The 14,473-nt window shown below is 42.6% G+C and overlaps 1 protein-coding gene across 2 annotated transcripts in view; it reads left to right on the top strand.

Moving 5' to 3' along the window:
* Positions 1-14,473, top strand: part of LOC124798495 (vesicular glutamate transporter 1-like) — a 92,005-nt gene that overhangs the window by 62,882 nt on the left and 14,650 nt on the right. For both annotated transcript variants that reach the window (XM_047261933.1, XM_047261932.1), the window contains exon 9: positions 8,546-8,666. In XM_047261933.1, coding sequence (XP_047117889.1) covers positions 8,546-8,666 — 121 coding nt within the window. The remainder of the gene's footprint in view (positions 1-8,545; positions 8,667-14,473) is intronic.

Below are 14,473 nucleotides of genomic sequence, written 5' to 3'. Positions count from 1 at the left end.
TCAAAGGGAGACGGAGAACTGTACGGCGCTCACATAACCCATGCCGTAACAAACGGCGACGGATTGTCGCCCTTGATAGTGTACGATGTGTTCGATTGTTCCACTGTTGCACCAGAGCCGAGGAGGACGGAGATATGTCCTCCAACGCCATTCGGATGAGGTGTCCATCTTCTCGGTGGGAGAGGGGGCTTTGCCTGGGTGGTGCGACCTGACCCACCTCGTCGTGTTCTACGACCTTCTGTGAACAGTTCTGCGCACACCTGTTGCTCTGCCGAAACGCTTCTCCCATGGGAGCAGCGATTCCCAGATGAATGCATCACATTCTCTCATGACAATAATGCGCCCTCTTTCAAACTCACTGAACAGACGGTACGGTTCTTGCATACGTCTGCGAGGCATCCTACGCGTCTGCTCATGTCATACTGACGCATTACCTTCGGTTTATAGCGACAACGAGAGCCGCAGGCACATTTTACCGGTAGTGGTGCAGCACCGCGTTATCGATGTTGACCTTGCACCTGCGGGCCGACATGCTTCAAATGTTAATCATTTCTGCCTCACGGGGTGGCCGCGAGGTTAGAGGCACCATGTCGCGGAATGCGCGGCCTCTCCCGCCGGAAGTTCGGGTCCTCCCTCGGGCATGGGTGTGTGTCTTATTCTTAGCTAACAAGGGGAGGCCGCCAATTGTGAAATTCAGATTCGATTCATACTGCGCATAATAAAAGCTCATGGCCAGAGGTGTAATGTGGCAAAGCACCAAGATGCACTTCCCAGCCGTTGTCGAGAAAATCGACAGTTAAAAGAAACTGTTGTGGTGAAATACTTTCTACGATTAATTATTATCCACAGCGTCGTGGCGCAGCGGTAAGCGCTCGGGTTTGTAATCCGAAGGTCGCCGGATCGAATCTCGCACCATGCAATTTTTTTAGTATTTTTTTTCTAATTCAAATGTGTCTATAAGTCGGTGGCTGGCGCGCTGCCAAGATGACGTAGCACCGCCTTATCGGCGGGGTCAAAGGTCAAGCGTTCAGAGAGCTGACGCAACATGCTGTTGCATACTCTATGTCGACAGATTCTAGATGTACCCTTGTCCACTTTTCAGCTACGCTACAGATCAATTTATTTATGAAAATACAAAGTACAGTCTCCTACAAATTTAACATATTCACAAGTACCTTTTCCTTTAATCCATATAAATACAGTTTCATTAACAGATATCTTACGTCTACTACGTGTATACAAGGAAAAAGGTGAGGGTGACATGTATGTTGACTTGCCGAAGTCTTTATTTGCATTTTCTGTTACATGATATGTGCGATAGGCTATGACGTCCCGATCGACGAAGCTTTCCAGTCCAGATACATTAGGTACGCCTGTACCACCACGTACAATAGCAACTGTTAACCATCCGTTCCCATGGGTAAAGGAATTATTGATGTCGATGCTGAAGTTCAGTCTGCAACCACAGAAGACTGCGGGTCCATCCAACAGCGAATGTGCAGAGACAGATTTGATGGTATTCTTTTTCTTGTCGGCAGCTGAAGTAGTCATTTCGACGTCTTCAATTGTTTTATATATTGTCTGTCTTGCACGACGACGGTATCTTCTGTAAGGCATGCTGGTGAAGGCGGATCGCTCTCCAATTGTACCGCCTCCATTTTTCCGTTTTTTTTAACAGGGTGTACCAAAGCTCTCCCGTGCCCACTGATTTTCGACGATGTTATAAGTTGCACTAGGGACCGCATCTAACTTCTTTCGAAGTTAGCAGGCAACTACGCTGTTATGCGGCGGCTCGTTTCGGCCCATTCAACATCTGTCCTTCAAGCGTAACGAGCGAGTAACGGAGTTTATATTTCATACCTGCCACAGCAGGTATATATATATATATTTGAATTACAAAAAAACTAATAATAAAAAAAATTGCATTGCGCGAGATTCGATCCGGCGACCTTCGGATCACGAACCCGCGCGCTTACCGCTGCGCCACGACGCTCTAGAAATCTATTAATCGTAGAGAGTATTTCACCGCAACGGTTTCTTTTAACTGTCGATTTTCTTGACAACGGCTGAGAAGTGCATCTTGGTGCTTTGCCACATTACACCTCTGGCCATGAGCTTTTATTATGCGCAGTATGAATCCAATCTGAATTTCACAATTGGCGGCCTCCCCTTGTATGATAGTTTAAGTAGTATGTAAGTCTAGGGACCGATGACCTCAGCGGTTTGGTCCCCTAGGAATTCACACACACACATTTTGTCCCGTCACTTCTCACAGTTTTGGCAAAACTCATTCCAAGTGATAGCTATCGTTTCGTCTTGCTTGTTTTCCTTGTGGCCAACCACCAACGTACCACTTCTATTTCTTACGTTCTGTGGAGATGTTAATCAATACTAAGATGTCCATTTGAGATGCAAGTGTCTTGCAAAATCTTTGCTGCTGTTGTGTGAAATATTAAACAATCTAAAGTTTGCTTTCAGTGAGCGATCAAACCTCTTTCGGCCTGACTTTTAACGCCTAAAAGACATGGCAAGCAACATACTCGCAATATTTATTTTAGTTTTTGTGTCAGCAGCTGGAAAATTCAGTCTTCATTATGGGCAGTTTGTGTCAGAGCTTCAGCGTGAGGTAGGAGGCACAAAGTCCATGGCGACATCCGAAACACTGTACGATTTCATTTCCCACTAGAAGTAGATTTCCAGCAATATTCCGATTTCAGTGCAATTCATGTAGTGTGGCTGCATTATAACGTGTAAAACACTGCAAATCTGTACGCAGAAGTCGTTTACCGTAAGACGTGATTCTGAGAGCACCACAAAATGGGAATTAATTTCCTAAACGCAACCGTACCTATAACAAGAAGAAAACACGTAACTTGTGCTGTTAATTTTATTCCTCAAGAAGTTGGCCGCCATGAATCACTTCATGCTGTGACGTGTAAAATGAAGGCAGCAATTGCCTGTTCTTGGGGGTAGTAGTAAGTTCCTCTGGGACCTGACTGCTGAGGTCACCGTCCCTAGGCTGACACACTGCTTAATCTAACTTAAACTAACTTACGCTAAGGACAACACACACACTCATTCCCGAGGGAGGATTCGAACCTCCGACGGGGAAAACTGCGCGAACCGTGGCAAGGTGCCATAGACCGTGCGGCTACCCCGCACGGCTGCCTGTTCTTACTTCAAAGACGTAAGCGCCCATTAAAGATTCAAAAACCCCGTATGTGTGAATAAATGTGACTGAATCAGAATTAATCGTGATATAGTCACACCCGTGAGACCCACTGCTGGAACGGATTCATTCAATGGGTTGATTAATGCTATGAAATGTTGTGGCACTACCATGAATCTTAACATGGGAAATTCCTGTTCTATCACTCAAAATTATTAAATGTGACAATAAAGATTTAAACGAACTCCGAAGTTTATTACGAAAAGCATTAGAATCACAAATCATCCAAAACAACGATTAAGTTGCCAAAGACACAATCACAGATTTAACATTGAGAATTATACAACGCGAACTATTGGCTGGCAAAGTTACACGATGAATTCGAACTGCTTAATAATGTCGCTTCTGACTTTGTGAAATTTCTCTCGGCCTAACTATATAATGATTACAGTGATTATTTGACTGAATAGAGAACCGAAGAAACCTACACATCTGAGGATGCACTGACGAACGTGTAACGGTCAAACCTGTCATGAATTTGAACTTCAAACTCTCGATTGCCCTAATACGCCGGAGCTGGTAGCTATGCTCATCATAATCTTCAGTGTCATGTGAGCAGTGCGGTGACACTCTCTCTCGCTGCCATGTAGTTCAATGCTAGCATTGCTCTGCGAAGGACTAAAACACTGGACACCAATCGGCTTTTCCAGCTGAAAGTGCAGCCTGTGGAGTACGAATGTGTTCACTTACAAGCCCAGAGATGAAGTCTTCCTTTCTCAGTCAGTAAAGAACTGACTGCTTCCTTCTTTCCAGCGAGAAAATCTCGACCACAAATGCTCTATGAAGTTACATCGTCTGCCAATGATGTAATTGTTTCTTTACCAAAATACCCCACCAAGAAGAGGCACATTCAAAAAACAAAACCTAACTTCTTCCCTCTTTTCTAAAAAAAAACTTCCTGCTACATGTTACAGCCTCATACATCACTTTTATTTTCACTTCTGTTCCATCATTCAGTACCCTCTCAAACAGCAGCTAGCCTCAACATTTCAGATTCTGAAAAAAGCTTAAGTCTGTGGCATCTGGTACTTTTTCGTTAAGAAAAATACTTTCAGATCGCCCACTCAAAGTGTATATGTGCAATAAATCGCACAATAGGCTGGCGCTAGCATGAAGCTGGCTCAGTTAAATTTACCCAAGACAACATAAGCACGGCTTTAACCGCCAGTCCCCTGCCTGCAGTCCTGAGGACGGCAGCATTCTCTCGGCTCATCCGGTATCACCGAACCTCTCTACACATCACCTGCCTCGTATCTGCTGCGCTTCTCACTTCCAAAACTCATCCAAAAAAGAAAAATTGATCACAAATACACTACTGGCTATTAAAATTGCTACACCACGAAGATGACGTGCTACAGACGCGAAATTTAACCGACAGGAAGAAGATGCTGTGACGTGTAAATGGCCGGCCGAAGTGGCCGTGCGGTTAAAGGCGCTGCAGTCTGGAACCGCAAGACCGCTACGGTCGCAGGTTCGAATCCTGCCTCGGTCATGGATGTTTGTGATGTCCTTAGGTTAGTTAGGTTTAACTAGTTCTAAGTTCTAGGGGACTAATGACCTCAGCAGTTGAGTCCCATAGTGCTCAGAGCCATTTGAACGTGTAAATGATTTGTTTTTCAGAGCATAAACACAAGGCTGGCGCCGGTAGCGACACCTACAACGTACTGGCATGAGGAAAGTTTCCAACCGATTTCTCATACACAAACAGCAGCTGACCGGCGTTTCCTGGTGAAACATTGTTGTGATGCTCCATGTAAGGAGGAGAAATGCGTACCATCACGTTTCCGACTTTGATAAAAGACGGATTGTAGCCTATCGCGATTGCGGTTTATCGTATCGCGACATTGCTGCTCGCGTTGGTCGAGATCCAATGACTGTAAGCAGAATATGGAATCCGTGGGTTCAGGAGGGTAATGCGGAACGCCGTGCTGGATTCCAACGGCCTCGTATCAGTAGCAGTCGAGATGACAGGCATCTTATCCGCATGGCTGCAACGGATCGTGCGGCCACGTCTCGATCCCTGAGTCAACAGATGGGGACGTTTGCAAGACAACAAACATCTGCTCAAACAGGTCCACTAAGTTTGCAGGAGCATGGACTATCAGCTCGGATACCATGGTTGCGGTTACCCTTGACGCTGCATCACAGACAGGATCGCCTGCGATGGTGTACTCAACGACGAAGCTGGGTGCACGAATGGTAAAACGTCATTTTTTCGGATGAATCCAGGTTCTGTTTGCAGCATCATGATGGTCGCATCCGTGTTTGTCCACATCGCGTTGAACGCACATTGGAAGCGTGTATTCGTCATCGCCATACTTGCGTATCACCCGGCGTGATGGTATGGGGTGCCATTGGTTATGCGTCTCGGCCACCTCTTGTTCGCATTGACGACACTTTGAACAGTGGACGTTACATTTCAGATGTGTTACGACCCGTGGCTCTACCCTTCATTCGATCACTGCAAAACCCTACATTTCAGCAGGATAATGCACGACCGCATGTTGCAGGTCCTGTACGGGCCTTTCTGGATACAGAAAATGTTCGACTGCTGCCCTGGCCAGCACATTCTCCAGATCTCTCACCAACTGATTACGTCTGGTCAATGGTGGCCGAGCAACTGGATCGTCACAATACGCCAGTCACTACTCTTGATGAACTGTGGTATGTGTTGAAGCAGCATGGGCAGCTGTACCTGTACACGCCATCCAAGCTCTGTTTGACTCAATGCCCAGGCGTACTGATTTCTCAGGATCTATGCACCCAAATTGCGTGACAATGTAATCACATGTCAGTTCTAGTATAATATATCTGTCTAATGAATACCCGTTTATCATCTGCATTTCTTCTTGGTGTAGCAATTTTAATGGCCGGTAGTGTACATGAAACAAGACGAGCCAAACAGCCTGCCGCTTTTCAAAGTATGATGTAGACGCTATTTTCGATGAGAATGTTGGTCTCTCTCTACCCCAGCAGAAAAATGCACTAAATCTTACCGCAAAAACCTGAACATTAGTTGTAAAAGGAAAAAGATCCGACAAATTTCTATCAACTGCCATCGTACCTTTACTAACCAATCGAAAAAAAAATCTTTCTCCCTCCCTCTCTCTCTCTGTCTGTCTCTCTCTCTCGATCTATCTATCTATCTGTCTCTCTCTTTACAATAATTTATGTAATCGTATGGGATCCGTTGTTTTCAGTATTCGCGAAAATTTTTATAACTTTTTGTCCTGGTGTTATTCCTGTCGGCTTAGTCGTCAGTTGACTCAGTGGAGAATATAGCTCTGTATGCACAACTTTAAAGACAGAGAAGTTTGTGCGCCGTCTGTCTTCGACTCGTTCTGTGTGCTACCGAATTTTTAATTGTTTATCTCTTGTATTGCCTGAGGCGGTGGTCGGGGAGGAGCACAGTACTTTGCTAAACGGCCGTGTAAAACTGCCTAATAGCCACACTATGGCTGGTCTGTGTAGCGCACCAACGGTCATCAATCGCTACGCGGGTTCTATCCTGGTCTGGTTCACCTCCCTATCTCGCAAGGTTAAGAGCTGTGCATTAAACCACACGAGCAGGTCTAGAGTCAAACGGCTGTACTGAATATTTACACTTTGGTCGGCCCCGCAGTATTATTGTTTTGATGGAGTGACAACTTGTATGGATGCCGGCAGCTGTAGCCGAGCGGTTTTAGGCGCTTCAGTCCGGAACCGCGCTGGTGCTACAGTCGCAGGTTCGAATCCTGCCTCGGACATGGGTGTGTGTGGTGTCCTTAGGTTATTTAGGTTTAAGTAGTTCTAAGTTCTAGGGGACTGATGACCTCAGGCGTTAAGTCCCATAATGCTTAGAGCCATTTGAACAGTGTATGCATAGCACCATGAGAGAAGATGCACTTGGTGCTCTGATTGATGGTGCTGCATATAGTCACAGCTATTCACGACACCAAATATTTCTACGTTGGTTGTACCATTTTCGGTGACATGCGCTAAGGCGCTTCAATAACGATTTGAAAATGGGTGCCTAAGTCGAAATAGGTAGTCTGAATAAATTATCACACCTCAGAAGACTGAGCGGGGTGGCGCAGTGGTTAGCATACTGGACTCGGATTCGGGAGGATGACGGTTTAAACCCGCGTACGGCCATTCTGATTTAGGTTTTCCGTGATTTCCCTTAATCGCTTCAGGCAAATGCTGGATGGATCCTTTGAAAGGGCACGGCCGACTTCCTTACCTAATCCATTGGGATGGATGACCTCGCTGTTTGGTGCCCTCCCCCCCCCCCCCCCCCCAAATCAACCAACCAACCAACCAACCAACCAATCCAACATCAGACAGTAACCTTGCTAAATTGTTTTCTCCGTAAAGCTCTACTGACAACTGAGGTCTCGTATATACTTGTTTTTCAGCATCTACATCTGTGCCAACCAAGGTACTTGATGGTGTATGAATGGAGGGTGGGAAGAACGGCTGGCAGTAACCAGCTGAATGACATGTAATTCCTCTGATTTTCGCATCTTCTTGCGAGATGTGTGTGGTAGTAAATAACATGTTATCTGACTCTTCTTGCAATGTAAGCTCAAGGAAATCCAATATTTAACTTTTCCATAACCAGAGTGTCCTTCTTGTAGCGTCTTCCACTAGAATTTAATAAACATCTCGATGACGTTCTCGAGCCGACTAAACGATCCCGTAACCAAAAGAACCACGATCGTTGAACCTTCTGTTGGTTGGTTGGTTGTTTCGGGGAAGGAGACCAGACAGCGAGGTCATCGGTCTCATCGGATTAGGGAAGGACGGGGAAGGAAGTCGGCCGTGCCCTTTGAAAGGAACCATCACCTGGAGTGATTTAGGGAAATCACGGAAAACCTAAATCAGGATGGCCGGACGCGGGATTGAACCGTCGCCCTCCCGAATGCGAGTCCAGTGTCTAACCACTGCGCCACCTCGATCGGAACCTTCTGTCTCCACAATAAATTTTGTGGTAAGGATTAAGTTACAATAATGATTGGGCTGAATCAGTGTTCTGTAAGCTGCTTCTAATGTGGAAAATTATATCCTTGGAAAAATCAGCTTGACGTCTACTTTTAGTGCAACTAGTTTTATGTCCTTGTTTCACTTTAGATCGCTGCAGTCGGTTATCTCTAGATATCGCTGTTTCCACTGTTGTAGCGCCAACAGTGTGGTCCTTCTGTGGGTTTTTGCACAACATGTTACAGCAACTTGCAGTTTCGCTGCAGAATGGTCCACACCAAGCCTTTGGAGGAGTGTCTGTTGCCTGTTGTTTTCTTGTGTTCGTGCTGAGACTGAGCAGCCTCGTTATTGCAGCGTGAACCACCTGGACTTGGCGCCCCAGTACGCCAGCATTCTGATGGGCATGGCCAACACTGCAGGCACCATCCCGGGCATCATCAGCCCCATACTCACCGGCTACATCGTGCCCAACAGGGTGAGTACCGCCACACTCTTTCCTCGCTCTGCTACACTTCACATTCACACCAGTGATACACTTCCAGGCGTCGTCTGCCCGATACTCACCGGCTACATCGTGCTCAACAGGCCGAGTACCGCCACATTCTTTTCTCGCTCTGCTACACTTTACCTCTGATGTCTTCCCAGTCATTGTTACATCCATACTCATCACCTACACTGTGGTCCAGAGAGATTATGTTCGATTTTTGGACAACATGGTTGTGGAGATGAAGCAGCGATTAGTATGATTAATCAATTCTTCAAAAACAGTCTTAATCGCATTTATTAGTATTATACCGGAAACCGGTGTCAATCCGACGTAGGGGGTCATCTTCTGGGCGTTTACACTGTGCAATTATAGATATCCGTCAGAAAGACACCATTATACTACAGCTAAAATAATACAAATTTACAATATGTTACCCATTGGTCGACTGCTGGTGGTGTCACTCCTGTCTACATAACGGCAGGAAACTATGCGAGAATAACCCTTCGTAAGGGCTTAAATAGGGTGCTGAGGTCACGTGAATAGACGGCAACACCCCCAGCGGCGATCAACGGCATTTAATACAGTTTATTATATGTAATTACTAGTCACCTTGGTTTAACATAAATTTAAGTGACAGTAAATAACAGAAAACGGAACCATTCCATTTAAAAAGAGTTACAATTGTAGTGTTAATTACAAGATAATAACAAATGTTCCGTAGTCAACTCGTAAAATTCATAAAAGTATATTACATTATGCGCCATAATATAAAAACAAGATGCTTGCTAAATCAGGAATTTATAAATTGACTTGTAAAGATTGTAGCAAAATTTACATAGGGCAAACAGGGAGAAGTTTTAATACCAGATTCAACAGCACATAATAAATCACTCTTCGGACAGCATTTAGATATGGAAAAACATGCAGAAATCAGTATAAGAGAAAATCTGAAGATACTGCATGTAACCCAAAAAGGACCTATGATGGATATTCTAGAGAGCCTGGAAATTTTTATACATAATAAACGGAATCCGGCAGCGATCTGAATGAACAAATAGAGTGTCACGATAAAAAAAATTTCGAGCTATTCGAAAATATTATTTGCACACAATGATGCTACTTTTCCTTTTATTATTTTAATACTTTAATTCCTTTAATGAGTACTACAAACGTGCCGTAAGCCTTTTATCCTATCTTTAGATTTTTTAGGTTATCCTTGATTGTCGATATTTCCATAACCTAAAATAAGTGACAACTTCTCTGTGGATGAACAGCCATGACATACCGCAACCACCGCGGACGCCGTGGCCAGGGCAAAGATAACACCATAGGAACACACCAGCTGTTACCATGACGACGGCGTCCTCGCTACACAGACTAGAGGGAGCCTGATATACGCTTTGTAATCCATGGGAACAGCGTCCTCACCATAAGGAGCAGAGGGCTCTGTAGTCCTTCCATATCAGCCGTTTTAGTAAATTGACTCAAATGTTTTCTATGTAAATGTACGAATAGATATATTATAATACAAGACGACACCAGTTTTTGTGTGTCACAAATTGTTTTACTTTATATTATGGCACATAATGTAATATACTCGTACGAATTTTACGAGTTGACTACGGAACATTTGTTATTACTTTATAATTAACACTATAATTGTAACTCTTTTTAAATGGAATGGTTCCGTTTTCTGTTATTTACTGTCACTTAAATTTATGTTAAACCAAGGTGACTAGTAATTACATATAATAAACTGTATTAAATGCCGTTGATCGCCGCTGGGGGTGTTGCCGTCTATTCACGTGACCTCAGCACGCTATTTAAGCCCTTACGAAGGGTTAGTCTCGCATAGTTTCCTGCCGTTATGTAGACAGGAGTGACACCACCAGCAGTCGACCAATGGGTAACATATTGTAAATTTGTATTATTTTAGCTGTTGTATAATGGAGTCTTTCTGACGGATATCTATAATTGCACAGTGTAAACGCCCAGAAGATGACCCCCTACGTCGGATTGACACAGGTTTCCGGTATAATACTAATAAATGCGATTAAGACTGTTTTTGAATAATGGATTATGTTCGAAATGAGCCGTGTGTTAATCAGAGCCCAAGTCTCCACGACATAGAGTCCACATCTACACACTGTTCTTCTGAGTCTAAACTGCGAGTCTACCATATCGATGAAAGGTTCGTAGCAACTAATCGACAAACCTCTTGGCGAGCACACTCTGTCCCCTGTACCTGCATCCCTGCAGTCTTTATGAGACGTCCCCTTGGAACAATTAAACACGACTGTCCTTAAACTGACACACAATATTTTTATTAGCGCAACGCAATCTGACTTTCAAAAATCCCTACAAAAGAAAGGCCCTTACTAACATTAACCTATACCTTTCACAAATCACTTACCTCACAAAAATCTTCGTTACTCAAGCTACTGCAATACAGCGAGCACCACTACTGCCAGCTTAATAACAGATTCAAAGTACAGAAGGCACTAACTACTGATAGGCATAGTTAGCAAATAAAAGATTTTGATAGAGAACAACCAATGTATTTACCTCAATAGTCATAATATATATAGCAGTTCATGACAAATTATAAAACTCCGCCATCTCTCTCCCCACATCCACCACTGCTGGCGGCTCACCTCCAACTGCGCAACACTACGCGCTGTTCACATCCAGCTGCCGCTGCCCAACACTACAATGGCAGACAACCATGCAAACCAGCCACAGATGGCCAACAATGATTTGATAAAGTTTTTCATAATTACAATAACAAAGATATCAAATGCACACACTTATTCATACAATGTTGGTCAAAAGCTAAAATTTTCTCACAGTCCATAAAGACAGTCCAGATTGTTCATCACAGTAAAATTGCAGTGTTTTTCTCAAAGTCTGAGCAGTAAAAGAAAATGCACACAGAGGTAGTGGATTTCCATGCAGTCTTGAAGAAGTAGTGTTGTCCTTCCAACGGAAAGACAGTGCTGACTCTCGACATGCAGACAAGTAATGGGTCACAACAGAGCAAACCCACAGCAGAGTCAATCAACGTTTTGAAGAATATTGGTAGGTAGGTCATCACAGAGCAGACCCACTGTAGTCCTGGTAGAGAGTATGGTATTGGTGGGCCACCAGAGGTGCAGACCCACTGTAGTCCTTGTAGAAATAATGGTATTGGTGGGCCATCAAAGATGCAGACCCACTGTAGTCCTTGTAGAGATGGCTAGCAGCCATCCGTTGCGACTGTGCAGGTGCACAATCACCATCGAAGATTCTTGCGGAGAATATAGCAAGTCCATAACCACCACTTGTGCACTCACAAAGCTTTTGGAATTGTCCTTAGAACCAGCAATACTGTTATCCAGTCCCTTGCTGAATTATTAACACACGTGCAAACACTAACAGTCCCTACTTCTCACATATTGTCCATATACTATGACCAACAGAAACGTGTGCAGTGAAATGTAACTTAATGTGAAGAACTGGTGTCTATACAATTACAAATTTACAACATGAAAATAGAATTACAAAACACATCATTAAAGAACACAATAGTACAGATAACATTTGTAGTACAGGCTTTACAAAAGAATCGAACTAACATATACATCAGTGTTACAGGAATTATGACATAAGTAAATACGTAAAAGATCAGAATAACTTTCAAAACATCAACTTCACACATGAGCATTAAAACAGAACAGAATAAATAATGTCTAAACATCTTTACAAAGAAAATAACATATTATCAGAAAAATTCTACAATAGAACTCTTATTAGCTAAACACATTAAGACAGGAAAAACACAAATTCACATAGTGTAATAACACAAAAATACAGGACAGGGTTTGTTTTCAGTGTGACATTTGATACTGCAGTCCACCCCAAAACTTCATTCAATAAATCTTTCCTCTTATTTCAACATTTGTTTTTTCCACCAAAAAAATTCTATCCAAGCTTGCTTTCTGTATTTATATGTTCACACATTCCTTACCTCATTATTTATTTTCCATTATCTTACCTCATCATTTATTTCCAAGAAAATCCTACCTAAACCTGTTGTCCCTAAACCCTACTTTTTTTTGTTCATATCCTCTTTCAAAATACTTTTTTGGCCAAACCATTTTCTCATAGCTTCTCAATTCATTTCTTCCAATTCATCACAACTTGTTCTCTTATTACCTACCCCATCTTAAGCTAACTTAAATCTATTGAGCTCAGATTCTAAACTAAGGGACGAGGCAATGCAGCAGCACAAAACAATTAACACAAACATCAATGACAAAAAATTCAAATTGGCAAAGCAATTGCAATATTACAACTAATATAAGGCACTGTGCAGCAAACAAGAAAAATAAATCAGTAGTAAACTGGGTTAGAAGAGTAACACAAAGTCAAATTCAGTAACACTATGCCTGGCAAACAGCAGGAGAAAATGAAATTCCTAAACATGACATAGCTCAAGCAGAAAAAATAGTACACTAAAGATAACAATGCAAATAAAGGAAATGTATAATCACATCTTAATATCTAAGTGATTAAAGTGGTGCACCACAACAACTTATTGTGAAAAAAAATATTACCATGTACTTGAAAAGAAAATTATGTGTGCAGTTACTGTTACTAGTCCCTTCTTATTGTTCTTTCCTTCCCAAGTGCTCCTTTTTTTAAGAATGTGGATTACAAAATTATTATTTAATAGATCTATTGACAGAAAGTGTCCACATTAGCAAATGCATTTTATTTTATAAAAGCAATGCTGCAACACAGCTGGAAACTAGATATCAAATGAAATAAGCAACAATGAAAAGCAAAGCATAAAAATATCATTCAATAGTCATGTGACATTTCATAAGTTAGTAGAAATTCTCTCAACTCTCGTAGAAAGACGCTTGTCATAATCAGGTGTGCAGATGTAAGTATCTTTCCAAGTAATGAGCATGTCGTATTTGCGGTGCTTTCTACAAAGGAATGTCGATAGCGAGGATAATGGCCTCCCCTTTTTTTTTTCTTCCTGTGCTCTGAAAAGGCACGCGCTAATGGCTTTTTCTCCAGGCGTCTGACACAGCTGGGTGCCCACGACGCATTACGTGCAGGTGGTCACTTAATTTTCTTATGGAAATATTTACGACAGCAGTTTCCGCTACAGTGGCAGTCTCATATAAAAAATTTCAGAGGTCGAGAATTTGCGTTGCAAATGTGTAGATACAAAATCTTATGAATATAACAGTGTCCAAAAAATTTTCGCCGGCATTGTGATACATTCACGCATTTACACACATCTCATAACTCTTAAAGTACGATTCTTGATTTCCATCATCCTTTTCCACAAATCAGAGTCCCTAACCACTACTCATTATTCCTTACCTTACTCGTCGACACTTCTACAATATTTCATCATAACAGATACGTAGCATAATCAAATAACTCATATAGCATCAGCTTATTGATCATAAACATACCGCAACAGCATAATACACATAGTCATCGTAATAATTACATCATAACACCTCAGTCAACTCTCAAAATCGTCGTAGCTTCCTCTAATAATTTCAAAACCTAAAAAAATTCACTGCTCATGTCAAAAGTGTCATCTGCCTCAACCGCACTTCAAAAATCATGATCCCATACCAAATACATCATTCAAAGCTCTCATAGTATCACAATGGCTCCAAAAAAATATGAACAGTTTACAAAGTACAGACAAAATACAGTTTCACAAGTGTGAAGTTATCCAACTGTGTAATTGCGTAAACATGTGTCACTGACGTAGTAAAAATATG

This window comes from Schistocerca piceifrons, chromosome 5 (assembly GCF_021461385.2).
Source record: "Schistocerca piceifrons isolate TAMUIC-IGC-003096 chromosome 5, iqSchPice1.1, whole genome shotgun sequence".
In the NCBI taxonomy this organism is placed as follows: domain Eukaryota; kingdom Metazoa; phylum Arthropoda; class Insecta; order Orthoptera; family Acrididae; genus Schistocerca; species Schistocerca piceifrons.
This window is presented reverse-complemented; position numbering and strand designations above follow the sequence as displayed.